Below are 22,366 nucleotides of genomic sequence, written 5' to 3'. Positions count from 1 at the left end.
CACCAATAGTGACCCAAAGAAAATTCAAGGTCAAATTTGCATAGAAATGCACTGTAATATTTACAGTTTGGAAAAGAAAATTAAATAATTAAAAAAATGTTATCTTAGAATAATTTATTAAGGGGTATGTGCTTGTAGAATTTTTGAAGATCAAAGAATATATCTTTTTAAATTCAGACATAAATAAACAATTTGTCCTTTGGAGAAATGTATAGTCTAGGTGAATGCTTATTTTTCATCTCTTGAGATAAGCATAAATTCTTTAAAAAAATTCTGATATCTAAAAATAACAGAATTGTGCTTGACTTCATTTTCATGAGAAATCAGAGAGCATAAAATTGTAAATAATGAACTTACTGCATTTCAATAAATGAGACCTTAGAAATTATAAGTTGTATGATTATTTCAAACTATTAATAATATAAGCATTTTCGAATTTTTTTTATTACATGAACTTTACCTTTCCTTCATGCAACCATGAAATTTGACAGTTTATTTCATCAGTATCTGACTAAATTAATGTGATTCTTCATAAAAAATACATAAAAATTAAAAATTATTTTTAGTACATCTATAATTTCAACTAATGATGTTTTTCCATTCAGTGGATTCTTGAATACAATTTAGTGTCTTAATTTGTATAAATATGAACTAGTGTATTAAGGTAAGTATAGAGTTAATTATTTGTAGTCAGAAATATGTATCTATGTCTAATGATGTTTTATCATATCTTCCAATGTTAAAATAATTTAAATCATTTCTCTTATCATATATACCAGTTATAGAGCTAAACTAATTTACTTTTGCATGAGATAATAATAATTGCTCTTATTAGTATGTGGAATATCAGGATATCTATTTTACATATTTCAGAATATCTCCTTTTTTTGGCTCCCAAACTTTTTCTATACTCTCCTTTCCTTTATCTATCTTAATGGTCCCTCATTCCCTATCAAAACTCTAAAATTATTTATCAGATCATTATGAGGTACAAATATTCACCATGATGCTTCAATTGTGCTAACACAGTATGTCCAGGAGATAGCTGTATATTTTTCTTCCTTATGAAATTTTTCTCACATGAAAAGACCTCAAATAAACTGCCAGTTTCAATACTTTCTATCCCCATGCTATTGGTCATTAGGAGTTAGTATAATCTTATGTATTTAGAGTCTTTTCAAAAACATCATGTAGATGCACATATATATGTTGCTGGTAGACATGAAAAAGGTTTAAGTATCCAATGGCTTAATCCATTTGTTCATTTCTTTCCTTTTATTCTCACTTTTCCTAACATATCTCAAATATTTAAAGAATTTAAATATACATAAATGTATTGAACATTGGATTAACTTTTTATATGTGCATATTTCAATTTTATATATAGATATAACAAACATATACAAAACATTTTTTGAATATAAATTAGACTTTTAAAATATTCACAATTTCTTCTTAAATTAATAATTAAAGTTAATAATATGCATAATAGTATACAAGGTATATAGTTTGATTTAATTGGGAAAAATATAATCATTTAATTCAAATGTATTTCATATAAGAATACCCTTTTTTATGTTTGACTTAAATTAAAACTTAAGAAAAATTCCAGCTAGTTCCAATTATGTATAATCAGATCTATGGTTATTAATTTCTATTCAGCAAGATATATTGTGCATGAAAGAATTTAGCCACATAATTTTGAATATGGATGAACACATTTAAATCAATTAAAAGTATCCTAATACACTTACTTAAGAACAGAAAATAACATTTTAATTAACAAATATTTTAGCAATTTGAGACAGAAATTTATGACATCAATATAATCAGTATGTTTAGGTCTAGTTTTGAAAAAGAACAGCCAATATTATGTGTGGTAATACTTTCACTTTGCAGTAAATTAAGAATATTTCTGATAATTTAAGATTATTGTAACATTTTGAAATTTTTTACAAAAAATTTGAAACAAAATTGGTAGTTTCAGTTATACTATCAGTAGCATTATTAATTTGAAATAAATCAACTATGACATTACTTAGATTAAATATTATTATTTGTTATCTTATAATTTCCCTGAATGAATAAAGACCCAGAATGATAAAGGAAATAATAGTCGGATTTTGTGTGTTTTATATGGTTCATATTTATTAGGTATAATATAACATCCTTTAAACAATCTTTAAACTAGTCCTAATAAAGTGAGCTTTCTTTTTAAAATTTTTTTTCTATTCTATTTTTTCTATTTCTCTATTTCCTCTCTCCCCTTCCTGTCATTCTATCTATCTCTCTTTTCTGACCAGGAATAAATAAGATTTAGTTTTACTATTATTTTTTCTATTAATCATTGGTAAAATTTAAAGTCTTGGCCTAATAATGCTACAGAAATATGTTATAAAATCTCCAACAAGTCTAATATATTTTGCAAGTAGCTCAAGTTTACATATTTCAAGTAAATGAATTTATAAATGCTATACAAATAACTCTTGCAATGATTACAAAATTAATTGAACTTGGTTACAAGTCCATTTCCAAATCTGTTGTCATAGACAAACTGCTTAAGTATTAATACTTTATAGTTAATAATCTGAATTTTCATAAAACATTACTATTTAAATTATTGAAGTTAACTAAAGAAAAATAATCTTTCTAACATGTTAATAAATTCTGTTCCAAATTACCATCAAAATTAAAGTTTCCTGGAGTTCACATTTTTTAATTTTTTAAATACAAAGTTATTTTTTAAATTCTTAAATACAAAGTTATGGTATGCTCTTTGCTTAGTCTATATTATTTAAAACCTTGATGAACACATCAAATAATCTGAATTTTATCTAAGGAATCATACATTTAGTTTAAATCTAATTTAATTGTTCTTAAATTACACTAAATGTGTTTGACTTTGGTACTTTATTTTCCAAATACTTTTAGTTTTCATTTTGTCTAGATTATGAACCTGATGAGGATGGTAACAATGTTGTAAGTCTCCATGTCTCCTGGCTTTTAACTAATTTTTAAGTCAAAACTTTCTGTCACTAAAATGCTCCAAATAAAGTGGAATTGTTTTATAAGGTCAATTTATTAATTACAAAGTGCCATTATCCAAGAAAATAAAAAGTGCATGCTTTTCATGTTCTTTTGATATATCTGAGACAATGAAAACTATATCTGATGTCCTTTGTTGATAGACTTTTTATCTACTTTGTAAATATATATTAATTTAAATAGAACTAATTTCATTTTAAGTGTGAATTAATTTTATGTTGGTTGTAACAAATCTAGGTATATTGCTAACTTTCTGAAAAAACTGTATATGCTCAAATTAAGTTCACTTAATCTTTATTATCCCTTTTAGGTAATAAATTATAATGTTACACATTGCAGAAATTGCATAATATAAAACAGCATCACTTTAATGAGTTCACTTTCATTTCATGTATGTATTAAGTAGCTGCGATGAAATAATTCTTAGTCTTTTTTTCTCTAAAAGTATACATTGAAAACTACTGTTTGAAATAACATACACAATTCATAATTTTATTTTAAGAAGTTTTTTATCATATCTTATGTTGATTTTATGTATAACACTTCTGTTTAAAATGACTATTTTTGATCACTATAACTGCATTTGTTTTCATCACAGATTATTTTGAAAAAAATGTACATGTTATAAGTGTATTGTCCTCCGTATCATCCTTATTTAAAACCTCCAACATAATATCCAGCACTATGTGTAATCCTATGCATGTGTTTCATAGTATATTAAATGTCATTTTATTTTCTGTACCTCTGTGTCTCCATGTTGTAATAAAGAAAACTGAGGAAAAGCTTTGTTATATGTGTTTTCTTTATTACTGGTACAACCTTTTTGTCCTTGTGTGTTTTCATTTCTAACTTGATCAAAATCAGCAGTTCAACGATTATTTACATAGCCAGGAAATAGTAATAAACATATACTCATTGAATGATTTCAAATTTTAGACAACAAATATGCCCTCTGACTTTTATAATTATCATCTCTTGAAAAAGTTTAGAAACATACCCAGTGTTGTTTATAGGATCCTGGTTCTAGGTTATCTTCAAAAATAATAATCACACTGGAAGGCCAAAATAATCAGATAACATTTTAATAAAGCACATGAACATAGTGAATACAGGCAGTAATGTAAAGATTGTTGAGTAATACCCATTGTTGGCAAAAGTTCATAAAACCAGACATAAATGCCTAAAGTGATTTTTCTCCTATTACTTTGGTTCATGCATGATAATTTCTTTTACTTTGGGCAGCATGGTAATATAGTTGTAAAAATCACTAAGATTCTCTACTCATCTACTGCTAAAGTATGAAACAAAAATAATGGCTTTGGAAGTCTGAAATATAATAAGAATAATAAGTTTGTATTTTGAACAGCAACTATATCCTACACTGGAAATGCCTTAAATGAAATATATCATTCACTCTTCATAAGATCCATTGGAAGTAGTATTTCTCTCATGTTTCAGAGGAGACTGGCGAGATGTAGAAAGATGAACAGTTTACATGTTACAGATGTATCATTTGAACCCATTTCCAACATTTTCTTAAAAGTCCTGATCTAGATACTAATTGATACTTTTCACTACAGAAATTCTTCAAATAATTTTAATAGTGAAAAAGTCATAGACATGAATTGGAAACTAATATATAATATCATGCAAACACAATCAATTGTTTCATTGCTAGACAAAGATTGACAAATTAGTGCAAAAATTACAAAAGGAAATGTTTGTTTGCAGGATTTGAATTATTCTAGAAATTACTTCTAAAAAATGCTTCATCTCTTATTCCAAAACAGCCCACTCCAGTCTATCTATCATGTATCATCTATCTATCTACCACCTGTTTAAAAATATTTGTATGCTTTCATACTGAAATTTTAATGTACTACCTGTATTTGAATATTAATATGTACACTTTTGAATACTGACCAAAGTTTACTGCACCTAGAGAAAAACAGTTGTTTTTCTTTCTTATTACTTTTATTTTTACTGATGGTGCATTACCAAGCAATTTCAAATTGGAATTATTTGGTAACTGTTAAGCATTTTATTCCTTCATTAAATTGTTATAACTATTATTTTCAGCTGTATGTGAAGAAACTCAGAGGAGATTTGTGGAAAGATAGAAGTATTATTTTTAAAAACTCTATCAAATCAAAACCCGAAAATAAGAGAAGTCAAATAACAAGTCACTGACATAGTTAAATAACTTGGGATATCTTCCTCATATATTTATCAGATTAAATAATTTAAACTTGGCATATGTATATCTGTAGTCTATAAATTATATGGTCTTGTGTCTTTACCTAGTTTCTTTGCTATTTTCTTAATTGGTCTGTGGAAAACACTATGTGTCAGAGGAAAAACCATGTATAATCAATTTGTTTCTATTAGATAAATGTTATTTTTTTGACTCAAACAATTATATACATTCATTTCCCATAATCAGTGTGAACAAATATACACTATATCTGTGGAATCCAATATATTTTAATCATTTTTCTTATTTTTATCCATTTTATGGTAATATTTTAAAAGAATGAACTTATATTATTGGTAGAAATAGGTAATTTTATACTAGTTTTATAAAATGGTATTTTTTACTTAGTACAATCAAAAAATTAGGTGTTTCTACTTCAGTATCTATTATTTCCATTTTAAGAAGTCAAAATATATAGGCTAAACACTCATAATTTTTTATAAATTTTCTTTATTCATTTCTTATTTAAAATTGCAAAGAGAAAATATTTATAAAATATTTAAAATAGAAGAATATTTTCATTTCCATATTGTTAAAGTAGAAATAAAAATTATTTTCTCAAATTGACATTTGCTTTCAGTAATCCATGAACTAAATCTTAAAGGGGTTATTATTTCTCTTATTTTTACAGAGGCTGAATTAGATATGTATACTGTGCGGAATGTTAAATGCAAAATTATCTGAGTTTCTTAAATAATGACAAGAAAACTTTTCTGCTTCACTGTTCTTTTTGATAGAAAACAATTAAAATGTTGTTTAGGATTTTAATATACTGATCTGTGATTGACCAGCTCTGTCATGAAGTTTATTTGAAGGAATAGAAAATATTTCCTAAAGAAAAGTATGGTATAGATTTCTGATGAGTTCCATCATATAAAATAGCAAGGCTAAAAGCGTTTAAGACATACATGTTTATTATTAATACATAACTGTGTTTTTAGTTACTAGAGGACATGAAAGAATGAACCTAGTTTTTATAGAATTCTCAGTCAACACATGCATGGAAGTCATTCCCCTAAAGTCACTCAAGCATCATAATATTTTTTGTCCTTTTAAATAGACTTTAATTTTTAGAACTGTTTTAGTGTCACAGAAACAATTGAAAGGAAGGTGATTTCCACAGATCTCTTGACATTACTCATGCTTTACTGTTTTCTGTATCAAACACCACATCAATACATTTTTGACAATGGAACTTGCCACCCAGAATCCACAATTTCCACCAAGATTCATTCTTGCTATTTTACATTTCTGAGTTTGGACAAATATATAATGACATGTACCAACCATTAGGGTACCCTCTTTAGTGCTGTCTACTCACCCTAGCTCCCCTTCTAACCCTTGGTAAGCATGCATCATTTTACTGGTTGTGACTTTTGCTATTTGTAGAATTTCATAATTTGAAATCAGAAGGTATGCACCCTTTTCAATAAGCTTTTAATTTTTCATTTAGTAATATCTATTTAAGGTAATATATATTTAGGGTCCATGTATTTTTATTATGGTTTAATAAGATTTTTCTTCATAAATAATATTTCATGTACCTTCATTTATTTATCCATTTACCTACTAAGGGATATCTTGGTTACTTGCCATAATAGATTTTGAAGTAAATTGAAAATCTATACTTCTATTTTATAGCTGATAGTATAAAATGTGCTAATTAATGTGAACCATATAATAAGAGACATTATAAATGAACTAACATGTTTAAAACATATAGTTTTAATTATGTAAGCATTTTTCCCCCTTGGCGTAACTCTAGAAATTTGAAGTCCCTAAGACACACACTACAGTTAATATCTGAAACTAAAACTTTTGTTATCAGAAATTCCGAAGAGAATAAGAGTATAAACCATCCATGTATTTTTCTCTATTTTGCATTTATAGTCTTATATGATTAAAAAATGCAAAAACTTATAGTAACAGAAAAATGAACTGGATCAGGTAATGGTTAAGAAAAGAACATTTAAATCATTCAGTTCTTTAACCAATTTGGCCAGTATCTCTTCAGATCAAGTCATTCAGATTTACAAAGCTCCCTCCCCTTCCTACTAGCCAATAAACACTACATTTTTCTTATGGGGAAAAAGACACATCCAACATGCATTCCAATACATATCATCAGATGTGAAGACTCCTCGGATAAGACAGTGCCCAGTGTAGGAATAAACTTCAAAAGTAGGAATTTGACTATATAATTAAGAGATCTAGCTCAGTGGTAGAGTGCTTGTACTAGGTTCAATCTCCAGTACCTAAAAAAAAAAACCAAAACAGCCCAACTTTATTGCCAGGTGTGGTGCAGCACTTCTACTCTCCCAGAAACTCTGGAGGCTGAGGCGGGTTTATCGCAGATTTGATAAAAACCTCAGCAACTCAGCAAGACCCTGTCTCAAAATTAAAAAGAAATGGGGATGTGGCTCAGTGGTAAAGCACCCATGGATTGGATCCCGAGTACTCCCACCCCCTCAAAAAAAGAGAGAGAAAGATATAGAAAATATTTTATATGCTCTTTATTCCTTTTTTTTTAAAAGGAGAAGTTTTGTCACATATTTAATTATGTGATATTCAATGTAGATAAGACAATAAGTATTTTATTGTTCAAGGACTTCACATATTCCAAAATTTCTCATAGTTTATTATTGCTCCAGATTTGTTAAAATAACTTCTAAAATATAATTTCTAAAGTTTTCAGTAATTTTGAAATGTTTACCACAAGAAATCTGTTTTCTACTCTTTTGTCTTCAGCCATGCTTCCCCCCGCCCCAAATTAGCACAGTTTATTTTCTTTAATTTCGGTTCTTATTTTCTCACATCAAATGATATCAATAATTTGAAGATTTGCATAGAAATTTCTAGAGAGTGTATTTATTTATATTTTAGGTTGTTTGCTTTTTATACAGTGTTATTTAAAAAATACTAAAATCTTAAGGCATATTGGGAAGATATTTAAATAGCAGTGTTAACATGGTGGACCACTTAAAATGTCATTCCAAGTAAAAGTATGCAAAATAGTTATACATAATCACACATACATGTAATATAATTTTATAATATTAGACTCAGGTATTCAGTGCATTTTAAACTATTTTAATGGAAATTAATTATTATTCTTTTTTCAATCTCTGATCACATATAAGAGGCTGGATCTAACTGCTTCCTCTCCTTTCAAACCAAACATAAGTTAGAAAATTGGCATGCCTATATAGACTATGGAAAAGAAAAGGGCATGGATAAGAGAGAAGTAAGAGTAGCTGCTTTATACAGCCACTGCTATAGCACAGACCTCTACTAACTGTTCTTAAAATTGCAGCTGATTCTGTTTCCTGAGCTGAGCACATTTAATGACCTCCTACCATTTTTTTTTAAATGATCACACTTTCTAAATTTTGTTGTTGTTGTTGGCACTGCTACTTTGTGATTTTTTTTATTTATTTGATTACATGTTAAATTTCAAACCCATTCTCCTTAACCTCCACATCCGTCACTTAATGAAGCCTAGCTCCCACCATTCATCTCCCATATCCGATCCTTAATATCTGTACATACTTGCTAATCACAAGTATACCTATATTTTTATACCTCTTTTTTATTCATGCTGTTTGGTGATAGAAATTGAATTCTGCCATAAAATGGAAGGTTTCTTCTCACTCTTCAAAACTTTCTCAATTGTATTCTCTAGCTTGCTTTCTTACCACCAGTCATGAACTTTATACTTATCCCAAGTTTTTGTTCTGATTTTTGTTTTGTTTTGTTTGTTTTTGCCAATAGGAGAGCAATGAATCACACTACTTTCTAAATTGTGTGTCTTACACCTTCTAATACATTATGATCCCCCATAGAAGAAAGTCATCAGCCTAGTTCTTATTTGAGCTTTCAAATAACATTGTGATGAATTAAATGATGAGTACAAACTTTTTAACTTAATTTATCACTGGGTGAGAAAATATGATATTTTGTAACATCAGACTGCTAAAAGATACTTTGAAAGTGTATTTAGTTTATAATTCTCCCTTAGTATACAACCATATGTAGGAAAATAAAGTGTTATGAGAAAAGTATATAATTTTAAATGTAAATGCTATTTAAACAATATGTAAATGCTATTTAAACAATATACATTACTAAATCAAATGTCCTCTGTAAGATAGATTTTCTTGCCCTGAAACAGATATTAAAGGGGATAAAAATAGTTTGGTTGATCATTGTTCCCTTTTTAATTCTCCCTCCTACAAAATACTATCTCCAAGTAGTGCAAAGTGATTTGAAATAAAGGTTTGGGCTGCCATTTATATGTAAAATAAGTAGTGATACATGTAACAGAGCATTATGATGAGCTCTCAGGAATACTGGAGAATAGAGACACAATGGAGAAGAATAAGTGAGGAAAATAGAGTCTTTATGCCCCTTAAAAGCAGCGGTGTGAGAAAATAAATTTTGGTAATAAGCCATGGGTTGTCTGTATCAAGAGCTTACAATTTATGAGCCTATTCATCTGAGTGCACATAAATAGGTCCATATAAAAGACAAGATTACTTTATAAAAATGTACTGAAAGCAGCCTGGGGATTTAAAATATACATGGATAACCACATTAGACTTTACCAAATATAATCAAGTTCTGTTAAAACATTATGGTTAGCTTCCCGCAGCTTGCAGCTTTTCCTTGTCTACAGGCAGGAACTCCAGTTCCTGGTTCAGGCTCCACTTGGCACCACTTGGCTTCTCTTCCTGCTTCACATGCATCTTGACCACCTTGTACAGTTCTGGAATACTCCCTCCTCGAACACAAGTTAGATCATGCTACTCTTGCCCATAAAAGAAATTCCTGACCCTGTCATACTTAAAATATAAAATAATAAGATGTTGTATCTTTTCACTCTACTCACCCCATGTGTAGGCAGCACTTCCCCCTGCATGATCTCCTCACTGTACTCAAAAAAGTACCTCCTCACTCCCTTTATCTTTGCACACACCACTTGCTTCTCTTAGAAGAGCCTTTATTCCCTTCTCTGACCAGAACTTCAGACAGACCAGTTCAGATTTCACCCGTTTAATGAAACATCCCTATGCCTTCTAAGCAGTCAATCTCTCTATTACATGATCTTCATAGGAGGTGAAACTGCTTACCCCTGAAAGGGATTCACCAGATTGTTCCTGTATTAGTTTATTCATAGTCCTACCTTCTCTTTTGTTACTGAGCACCACTAGGACAAAGATTCTGCATTATTTAGTTTTATATAATATTAGCAATTACCAATTGTTCTCATACATAGTCATTGCTCAGTAAATATTTTGAGAATGTTCTGCGACAATCAATCCTTATTATATAATGGTACATTAATTTTAAAATGTATTCTTTTAGAAAAATGTATTTAATAAATTTATTATGAAAGTTTATTAAAAACATTATTAGTAAATTTTACCTATAATATTTAAAAACTGAAGTTTTCAAATCTCTCAAATAATATATGTACACTGCTAATACTATTATAAAAGAATAAAGGAAACTAAAAATTTATAAGAAATAAATTTCAACTTAAATATATTAATGTTTCACATGAACTTTACAATTTATTTCTAGACCCATTAATAAAACTCTATGAACTATATATATGATCATTTGAAAATAGAAAGAAATATTTTGCAAAAATATTAAAAACTAAAAATTCTCAGACTAAGCTATTATAATTTCATACCAATATGGACTTTACTCATTATTATAATGTAAATTTATTTTTAATATTTAAAAAATTTTTATACATCAGTATTTAATTTATTAAGATTTCTGTAGCTTTTTTTTAGGATAACAACATTCTTTTAACAATGATTACAGATTTTATTACCATTGAATATTTTTACCTTTAAAATATTCATTGAAAATTACATAAGACATGTTCTGCCCACACAGTTTTCAGTGAATTCTCTGTCCTTTTATATCTGAATAGCATAAACTTCAGTGAACTTAAAAAATTGCTACTAAGTCTATTTCATGAGGAAACTGAAAAACATAAATACACTATTAAGAATCTAATGAATGATATGATGCTCTAAGAGATGGCAGATTAAAAGATGAAGACATGAAAGAAACATAATCTTTATTTTAGGGAGGCAAATTTGATCCATTTTGCATTACCTTTTGAAAGCTTTTATCTTGTTTTCTACTTTTTAAAAAGGATTTGTCTGAAAAAAACAATAAAATAAATATAATTGTAACAATAACAAAATAATAATGATGCACTAGAAAGACAAAATGTATTATAATTAAAGAGTATACAAAAAAAATACATCTACCCCGTACTGAACAAAAGTCAACATCACATTTGAGCAGCAATAAGTATTTCTAATAATCATATGGCAGTCATTTATTTTTAGTTTGGTTATACAAAGACCAAAAATGTTTTTTAAATTGCATTTAAGTGTGAGGAAATTACCAAAAATAAAATTTACACTGTAAATAAAATAAATAAATTTATAAAAAATGATATTTTAAACATTTAATTATTTTCTTTTTTTTGAGTTAAAAAATTCCACTTTTATGAACAATTGTAAGGAGGTTCTAGTACTTAATCCTCTTTTTAAGAAATATTTTTTTTTTAGTTATACATAGTGATAGGATTCGTTTTGACATAATTATAGAAGAATGGAATATAATTTGTTCTAATTCAGTCCGCAGTACTTCCGTTCCCCCTCTCCTTTTCCTTTCCCTATCCCCACCCTTTTTTCAAATGATCTTTCTTATATTTAATTATACAATTTTTGTTGGTGGTATTGTTGTTGGTGGTGGGTTTTTGTTTGTTTTAAATCAGTGTTTTGTGGATGTGAATGATGGTGAGATTCACTCTGGTTTACTCATATATGTACATAGGAAAGTTAGGACAGATTCATTTCAGTGCCTTTCCCTGTCCCACCTGTCCCTTCCTTCATTTCATTCCCCTTTGTCTACTCCACTGGTCATAGTTAAATGTGTATCTAAAAAATGGAATGATGTAGACCTTAAAAAGAGAGTTTATCAAAAACAAATGTATTTCAAAATTTTTCTGGACTGAGGGTATAGTTTAGAGTAGAGCATGCACTTAAAATGTGCAGCACCCAGCAGTGAAAAAATAAATAAAAAAAGAAAAGAGAAAAAAAAAAGAAAAGTAATTAAAATTAATTAGAAGTTGTAAAATATGAATTTACACTTCATAACTGTTTAGGTAAAAATAGAGAAAATCTATTTAAAAAGTACTATAAACAATAACAAGAAGGTACTACAAATAAAAATGACTATAATGATAGGTATGGCAAATAAATAATGACATTTATGTAAAGCTTACTAATTCTCAGAAGGCTTTCATACATGATTTTAAATGAGCGTTTGTTTAGAATGCGTGAGTATTGGAATTGATATTTTATCAATGGTAAAACCAAGGATAAAATAATGATTTTATTTAAATATTTTCAATGATAGTGCATGGGTAGCAGATAGGTAAAAACACAATCTACTGTGTAAAAAAATAAAGATATTAGAAATCTAGTCATGTATATATCATCTTTCTAAGTTAATTTTGATATTTTTAAAGTGCACTGCATATTTATGAATATAAATACTTTATATTACCTTTTTACACTTAAAATTAAAATTTAGTTGGGAAGGTACACTTAATATATCTCTAAATGTACAGAGGAAGTATTTTTAAAAGTAGCCCTAGAGAGGGCCAAAACTTTAAAATCCAATCATAGTTGCTGTAGAGTTTGTAGCCTAATTTGAATAAAAGGAGCATCATATTTTAATCATCCTTGCTCATGCAATTTGCCATGATTTTCTTCTTTCTAATTGATATAGTGAGTGTTGACATTGGAAGCATCAGATGTTCAAACATTCTTTTTTCATACAGGGAAATTAAATACAAAACAAAATTCAATGTATCCATCCATTTGGAGGTGCACATTGGAGAGCATAAATGTTGGAAGAACCTCCTCATGTTACAGAAGGGAAATGTAGTATTCAGATAAATTAAAATGGTGTCACATCATTCACAGATTACTAATGTCAGTGATTTCATATAAAATTCAAGTGAATTTTATAACCCCAGTGAATCAAATTTTTTTTTTCTATTTGTGATTACTATCTGAAAAAATAGAGTCTAAATATCATGTTTCAAATATATAGAAATGGGTGTTGGGGAGTGAAATTGATCAAGCTTTGTTTTTATATATGTGTATTAGGTCATAATGAAACCCATCATTCTGTATAATTGAAATAAAATAAAATAGATAATTTTGGAAAAATTTTTCCTAAGTACTTAAAGTATATTACAAAAATATATGTGGTTTTATGTGGATTTATACACATTTATCATTCTCCATTTGTTTAAGAAAATTACTGAAGTCCAAACACATATAATTTTTAACTAATTAAAACTACTCAGTAATTAAGTATATTTTTAGTAGGATATGATCATCCCTGTAAGGAACATTATATATCCCTTTACACACTTCCAAAGGATTGGAAAATATGTTAGGTATCACTATGAAATTCAACAATGAAAATAAAATTCCTAGATATTCATAAATGAAAATATTTAGGTCTTTTCCAAATTGTAAAGAAAATATCCCCTAAAGAAAAAGATGTCCAGTACTTTAAGTATTTTAAGAGTTAAAATTGCCTATTTATTAGGTGTTGCTATTTTCAGTACATTTAATGTTTTCAAAAAACATTTTGGCATCTTACACATTTCCTAATATTTTCAACTGAAGCTGTTGAAACTGGATTTTTAATATGTGCCTCAAAAATGATGTTTTGGGGTGCGTTTTATAACATATAATATCTAAAAATATTTTTAAGAACTCTCAAAAGTTATGTATCATCTTTATTATGTTCTATAAAAGCATCAAATTTATTCAGTTGAAGAATGAACTCTGCACTCTTTAAATGATGCAAGTTTTAAGAATAATTTGTCATGTTTGCTGAATCTAAATAAATTTACTTTATAGGATTGTTCAGCAATATTGTTGCTCTTTACAAACAACCCAAAATATTCTATGTCATTTTAATTCACTAGATAGAATTGCAGTGAGATGCAGATTTTTGTGTCTCATTAATTTGATCTTTCCACATACGTCACATACCTATTTTTGTATAGATTTGTACATGTATTTTCCATCTGATGTTTTGGAGTTACCCCTAGAAGGATGAATCATGAACATGTATGTAAGACACAAATGGACTCATCTCTGTTTTCCTGTATACTATATAATATATCTTTTCACATTATAGATTATATAGTATGTAATGTCATGATGAGGGACAAATAGGGGCTTTTTGAAAAATGTGTTCTCTTTGTCTTTCACACTTTTAATCTAATGGCTTACTATATTGAGCATATTGCTCATCAAAATAGTTACCACTCTTCTGGGAGCAACAACCAATCTTCATCTTAGATCTCTTTAAGATTTTCTCCTTGTCTAATGGTGACTCCATATTCTGAAATTCTACTTTGAGATTATATTTACAAAAACAGAAACAGTTTAAGAAAATGGTAGTTATTTGAGGAGTCAAATGGAAGGCTATTTTTTTTTTTTTTTTTGTATTGGGGATAGAACCCAGAGGACTTTACCACAGAGCTACTTGCCCTTTAAGATTTTGAGACAATGTCTCACTAAGTTGCTTAGAGCCTTGCTAAGATGCTGAGGCTGGCCTTGAACTTTGAATCCTCCTGCCTCAGCCTCCTGAGTGGTTTGGATTATAGGCAAGTACCATGACACCTGGTTAAGGCTGAGTTTAATGACTTTATTACTAAATGTTCATACAGGTATGGTCAAATACAATTAATTTCATTAAAATGCATTCAGCATTTCCGTAGAGAATTTTATAACAGAAAAAAGAAAATGTATATATTTAACAAATTTGATTTAACATAGTTTTCTGAATTCAATACTTTTTTTTTTTAAATGGAAACTAGAGTACAATGACATAAAGATCTGGGAAACTAGATCAATTGAGGTAGTTAATTGCCAAATGTCATGAAGTTTGAATGATGCAGTTAGCAAGAAGTTAAATAAACTCAGACTGATCCTCATGTTTGCTCTCTTTATATATTTTTAATTGTTCTTTTTAGTTAAAAATGACAGTAGATTCTATTTTGGCATATTTATATAAAATGGGGAATATCTTATTCTAATTAGGAGCCAAGTCTTGTGGATGTAGATGATGTAGAGATTCACTGGAGAGTATTCTATATGTACATAGGAGAGTTAGGTCAGATTCATTCCATTGTCTTCCTATTCCTATCCTCTCTCCCCTCTCTTCATTTCCCTTCGTCGTGTTTTATTTCAATACTAAATATGAGGCAAAGACAGATGTCTAAGCTGTTTGATTCCTAAATCATTTATTTTTATTCAATTCCAATGTAAAGTCCATGTTTCATGAGAACGGTTTTAAATGATATCAGAAAGCTGGAAGCAGAAATACAAGTTATATAATTGATATTCTGGTATCTCATTTAATAGTTGTTAAGTAATTTTTACTTGATTAATAAGAACAGTAAATGGATACAAATTATATAATAATATTACAAATTTCACTATATCTACCAAAATATATTCCTATATTTTAATATTTCATGGTGAGTATCCAGTATAAAATATTGACTACAACAGATACATAAAAATATAGGACCTGGAGTTAACTAGTTTTTCATTTCTACAGTTCTAATTTTAAGGGTTATTATATAATTTAGTTCACTGATGTCTCTGAACCTTCTTCTGTAAAGAAGAACTGATAATACTGTTAATTTTAGGTAACAGTGTGTCATACAAATTATGGTATAAATAACTTTTATAAATATTCTGAAAAAAGAAAAAATTAGTTTAAAGTACTTTTAATGTTTACTTATACTCAATTCCAATTTATTGAACATTTAAGCCACATTTAAATTACAAATGAAGAAACTTTTGTCTCTAAAAAAAAGTCATTGCTAGTCCTCACATTACACTACTATCATTTTATAGGTGGCTATGATTTTGAAAAATCAATATTTTGAATAAAATTTTCATAACAGTAAATTTGTGGAAGAAAAAATAAAAATTTAGCTTTTATAAATATTATAGTCTACCCTATAGGATATGAGAAATATAAACATTTGAGTATATTTTAAAGCTATTTTTTAAAATATAAAAACTATTTTTATAGTTTTTTTTTTATTACAACATTATAATTAAACAGTATTTTGGGTTCATTTTGTGAAAATCATTTCAATCAAATTCCCGCTACACATTTCCTCTCTTCCTCCCTCCCCCTATTCTCCCTCATCTTCTTTACTAAACTTCTTTTTTTTTTCTACACATACAGAAATGTGAAATTTTCTCTGGTACCTTTATATAGGAACATAATTTTATTAAATTCATTCCATATTTATTCTCCTTCTCCTTTCTTCTTCCCTCCCTCTCATTATCTTTTTTCTACTCCATTAATTTTCATTATATCTTTATGATATCCAATCCCCTTGCCATTTGTCTTCTTTCCTTTATTTTGTTCTAGCTTCCGCGTATAAGAAAAAACACTCAACCCTTGATTTTCTGAGTCTGGCTTATTGTACTTAGGATGATTTTTCTCCATTTACCCACAGAGGCATTATTTCATTTAGCATTATATGCCTCAGTTCTATCCATTTACCAGCAAATACTATACTTTCATTCTTTATGTCTGAGTAAAACTCCATTGTGAGTATATAACATATTCTCTTAAGTCATTCATCTATTCACAGGTATCTGGTTGATTCCATAATTTGGCTATTGTTAATTGTACATTGAAGTGGCTACATTGCCACAGTATGCTGATTTTAGATCTTTTGGATAAATATCTGAGAGTGGGATACATTATACGTATGGTAGTTCCATTCCTAGTTTTCTGAGAACTATCTACACTGCTTTCTAGATGTGTTGCACTTTCAGTCCACTCAACAATGAAAGAGTGTAGCTTTTTCACCACATTCTAGCCAGCATTTATCATTTTTATTGTTCTTGAAAATTGCCATTCTGAATGGAGTGAGATGAAATCTTAATGCAGTTTTGGTTTTCCTTTTCCTAATTGCTAGAGATGCTGAGCATTTTTTCATATATTTCTTGGTCATTTCTGTTTCTTCTTTTGAGAAGGTTCTGTTCGTTATTTTGCCCATTTATTAAATTGTACTATTTTTTTCATAGTGAGTTTTATTTACATTCTTTATATATTTGAATATTAATCTCCTGTCAGAGGAGTAGATGACAAAGATTTTCTCCCATTACAAAAGTTCTGTGTTCACTCTTTTGTTTCCTTTGAAGTGCAGAAGCTTTATACTTTGATGCCATCCTACTTATTGATTATTTTATTTCTTGAGCTTAGGGGGTCTTGTTAAGGAAGTCGGTGATGGAGACTATATGATGGAGAGTTGACCCTAGGTGTTCTGCCAGCAGTTTCAAAGTTTCTCATTTTATTTCTACATCTTTGATCCCTTTTGATTAGACTTTGGGGAGAGGTGGAAATTAATGATCAAAATTCATTAGTACATGTGGATATCCAGTTTTTCCTTCACCAATTATTAAAAATGCTGTCTGTTTTCAATATATTCTTGGCACCTTTGTCAAGTATCAGACGGCTGTGAAAATTTGAATTTGTTTCTGTGTCTTTCATTCTTTTTCATTGATATTCATGTCTATTTTGATGCCCATATTATGCTGTTTTTCTTACTACAGTTCTGTAATATAATTTGAGAGAGGATTTTGGGGTGCCTCCTTTTTCTCTTTTCTTGTTCCGAATTGCTTTAGCTATTCTGAATCTCCTATTCTTTCATATGAATTTTAGGAATGAAAGACATTTTTTAAAGATATGTATATATAAAGAGAGAGAGAGACTTATTTGATGCTTAGACTTATTGTATGCTTACCCCTATCCTCTGCAATGGCATATATATATATATATATATATATATATATATATATATATATATATATATATACTTTTACATAAATATAAAATTCAAATAACCTTCAAAATTTTATTTCCAACTTAAAAACATTTATGTTTCTCTAGAAAAGAATAAAAGTTTTTTTAGCATCAATATTCCTTTACTATAAGATGCTTTACAAAGTCAGTTTTCTAAAGATAGAAATGAAGCAGATCAATATATTTAATTCTAAAAAGGCCACAAATAAAATATTTATCATTTGAAAACTAACCAGCCAAATCTAAAATATTTTGAAAATATTTTAACTTTACATGTAATCAACCATATTTCTTATCTAAATTATATTCATTATTAAACAATAGATTCAGAATACAATTTCTATTTGGAAGTGGATAATAAGCCAGGCCAGCGAGTCAAAAACAGCAATACTATTTTTTAACTCCAAGAATGTTTAAAGTATTAATGAGTTGTATTTATTTCCTCGGAAAAGTAAAATAAATGTGGATATGAAACTCTTTTTGCAAGAAAAATGTATTCAAAGTAGATCTTCAAATGGTAGACTAAGGATAGAAACATTTCTTCTGATTTCGAGTCACTATTTCTTTAGTCATTATTAAAATAAGCAATCTAAATTTAAAAATAAGACAGAAAAATGTTGTTATATATATTTTATGAGTCATTTTCTTAAAATCAAAATTTATATATCTACCTGTATCTGTCATTTCTGTTCCTTATCAGTGATAAAATGAGCATGCCATTATCATAGTTGATAAAGAATACATTTTATTACTCAAAGGAATAATCACAATTTTATAATGTATAAATAAATTTTTTAACATATATATGTTAACAATTTTGAGTGTCTGTAAAATTATCTTATATTATTATCTTTTTTTAGATAACACACTATCAAGTGTTTTTATTGTTATAGTTGTGTGGTCCTCCCTTGTATTCAAGTACAGACATGTAATGATTTATTTTACTACTACCTTCCTCCTCATAATTTCCATTTTGTCAGTCTGCATATTCCTTTCTATTCCCAGTCCTCTTATTTGTGAATATTTTATGCATATCATTGGGAATCTCCTGCAGCCATATGTTTTTGAAAATTGACACTCCTTCTCCATGAGTTTTCATAATTTGACCTTTCATGGTCGTCAGTACCATGACTTGGTAAAAATAGCCTCTAATCGAATCTGTTTGTTAAAATATTTACTGAAAAATACAAGCAAACCATTTATTCTAAAATGATAATTTTAAAAATATTCATCAGTATTTTAAAATACATTATCTGTCAAAGTGCTTAGAGCCATTCCTTTGTAAGTTTAAGTCTTAAAACTAAAATATTTCCATAAAGAACATTTATGTAACATCTCTTTTACAGGATCTTTGACTCTATTTTCCTTTTAACATCATAATGATCTATAATGACATTGACTTTCTGATAAATTTCAGTTTGGAATATTATAATATTCATAATCTTCCCCACAGGGAATCTAGAAGTATATTGAAAAAAGTTACTTAGAATTTTTTTTTAAGAAAAGAAAGTTTGAAAAAATTTTAGTCATTAACTTGTCATTCTTAAAATATGGTTTGAAAGCCAGATAATAGGTCCTAACAATCATGAAGTTGAAGTCTGCCAGCCAGTTACTATCACTTTTTTCCTCTTCATTTAAATATATACCTTGGTTAGGATTAATTTTTAAGCTGGTTGCTTAGGCTTTTTAATTAGGATATTTAATGAAATTGTTTTCTTTATTTTTAAGACACACTTTTTAATGGTCTTGGACTTGGAGCAGTCATTGGCCTGGGAGTTGCTGCACTTTTGCTAATACTTGTGGTAACAGATGTCAGCTGCTTCTTTATTCGACAATGTGGGCTACTGATGTGCATCACCAGGAGAATGTGTGGGAAGAAAAGTGGCTCCAGTGGCAAAAGTAAAGAACTGGAAGAAGGGAAAGCTGCATATCTGTGAGTATAAGGCATCTGTACCATGTCACTTGAACTAAATACCACAGTTAAACCTGAGTGCTTTAGCTGGGGACTTGGATTTCCAAGGGGAGATCAACTGTAAATCTTCTGAGCATTTCACTGCCTGGTCTATATTGCCTTCAGTATAACACCCTGAAGAGTCAAATGGCTTTGAGAACCCTCTACTCAAAAAATAATCTCAAAATGGGATCTTCAATTAAAGGAATCATTGTCATGATTTAATGATGATAAATGGATGGATATAAAGATAGTCGTACAAAGGTATTTGTTTATGATTTCTCCCATTTTCAGTTCATGTTGAATTAAATAAAGGCGTCAAAAGTAATAGGAATTGTTAATAACATAAAATTGTGGCACCTCCTGTAAGTGTATCACGTGACTACATAAAGATTGCAAGATTTTATTTTGTATAGACCATGTTCTATGCAATACATACTATTAAAGACTGAATTTACACTTCCAAATTTAATTAAAACATGACTACATGTTAGAATTTTGAGATCTTTGTGAAGCTTCCTTTATTTAAATGGAATAGAAATTCTACGAAAATTTAGCTGAATATTGTAGAAAATACTTTTTGCTGTGATTTAATACTTATTATGCATATATCATGTCTTTTTAAAAATTTGTATCTAATCTCAAAATGTTTGATGTAGAAAGTTCAGAAAGCACATAAAAACATATATGTGATTATATATATATATATATATATATATATATATATATATATATATATATATATATATATCTGCATGCCTGAATACACATGTGTGCCTGATACATATGTGTGTATCAAACCTGAGAACCAAAAATTAGCACTCTACAGGATGCAGGGAATCTAAATTATTAGCCATTTTAATCTTAAAATCTTTCTTTTTTTTTTTTAAAGATACTTTTGAAAAAACTATCATGGTTTTTAAAAGATCAAAATATAAATCCAATATAATCCACTAATAATAATTTTTTGAAGCAGGGTATTATTGTGAATGTCTGTACTCCCAGTGGCTCAGGAGGATGTAACAGGAGAAACTTAAATGCAAGAGCAGCCTCAGAAACTTGGCAATGGCTTAAGTGCTTCAGTGATACCCTGTGTTATTATTTTTTATTTTATTTTATTTTATTTATTTTTTTATTGGTTGTTCAAAACATTACAAAGCTCTTGACATATCATATTTCATACATTAGATTCAAGTGGGTTCTGAACTCCCATTTTTACTCCAAATACAGATTGCAGAATCACATCGGTTACACATCCACATTTTTACATAATGCCTTATTAGTAACTGTTGTATTCTGCTACCTTTCCTATTCTCTACTATCCCGCCTCCCCTCCCCTTCCATCTTCTCTCTCTACCCCATCTACTGTAATTCATTTCTCTCCTTGTTTATTTTCCCATTCCACTCACAACCTCTTATATGTAATTTTGTTTAACAATGAGGGTCTCCCTCCATTTCCATGCAATTTCCCTTTTCTCTCCCTTTCCCTCCCACCTCATGTCTCTGTTTAATGTTAATCTTTTCTTCCTGCTCTTCCTCCCTGCTCTGTTTTTAGTTGCTCTCATTATATCAAAGAAGACATTTGGTATTTGTTTTTTAGGGATTGACTAGCTTCACTAAGCATAATCTGTTCTAGTGCCATCCATTTCCCTGCAAATTCCCTGATTTTGTCATTTTTTAGTGCTGCGTAATACTCCATGGTGTATAAATGCCACATTTTTTTTATCCATTCATCTATTGAAGGGCATCTAGGTTGGTTCCACAGTCTAGCTATTGTGAATTGTGCTGCTATGAACATCGATGTGGCAGTATCCCTATAGTACGCTCTTTTAAGGTCTTCAGGGAATAGTCCGAGAAGGGCAATAGCTGGGTCAAATGGTGGTTCCATTCCCAGCTTTCCCAGGAATCTCCATACTGCTTTCCAAATTGGCCACACCAATTTGCAGTCCCACCAGCAATGTACAAGAGTACCCTTTCCCCCACATCCTCGCCAGCACTTGTTGTTGTTTGACTTCATAATGGCTGCCAATCTTACTGGAGTGAGATGGTACTTAGGGTGGTTTTGATTTGCATTTCTCTGACTGCTAGAGATGGTGAGCATTTTTTCATGTACTTGTTGATTGATTGTATGTCCTCCTCTGAGAAGTGTC

At 29.0% G+C, this 22,366-nt stretch overlaps 1 protein-coding gene across 1 annotated transcript in view; it reads left to right on the top strand.

Annotated features, from left to right (window-relative positions):
• Nucleotides 1-22,366, top strand: part of Ncam2 (neural cell adhesion molecule 2) — a 233,167-nt gene that overhangs the window by 191,323 nt on the left and 19,478 nt on the right. Inside the window, exon 16 of the mRNA XM_076866974.2 lies at nt 19,994-20,198. Within this exon, the coding sequence (XP_076723089.1) occupies nt 19,994-20,198 (205 nt within the window). The remainder of the gene's footprint in view (nt 1-19,993; nt 20,199-22,366) is intronic.

This window comes from Callospermophilus lateralis, chromosome 10 (assembly GCF_048772815.1).
Source record: "Callospermophilus lateralis isolate mCalLat2 chromosome 10, mCalLat2.hap1, whole genome shotgun sequence".
In the NCBI taxonomy this organism is placed as follows: domain Eukaryota; kingdom Metazoa; phylum Chordata; class Mammalia; order Rodentia; family Sciuridae; genus Callospermophilus; species Callospermophilus lateralis.
This window is presented reverse-complemented; position numbering and strand designations above follow the sequence as displayed.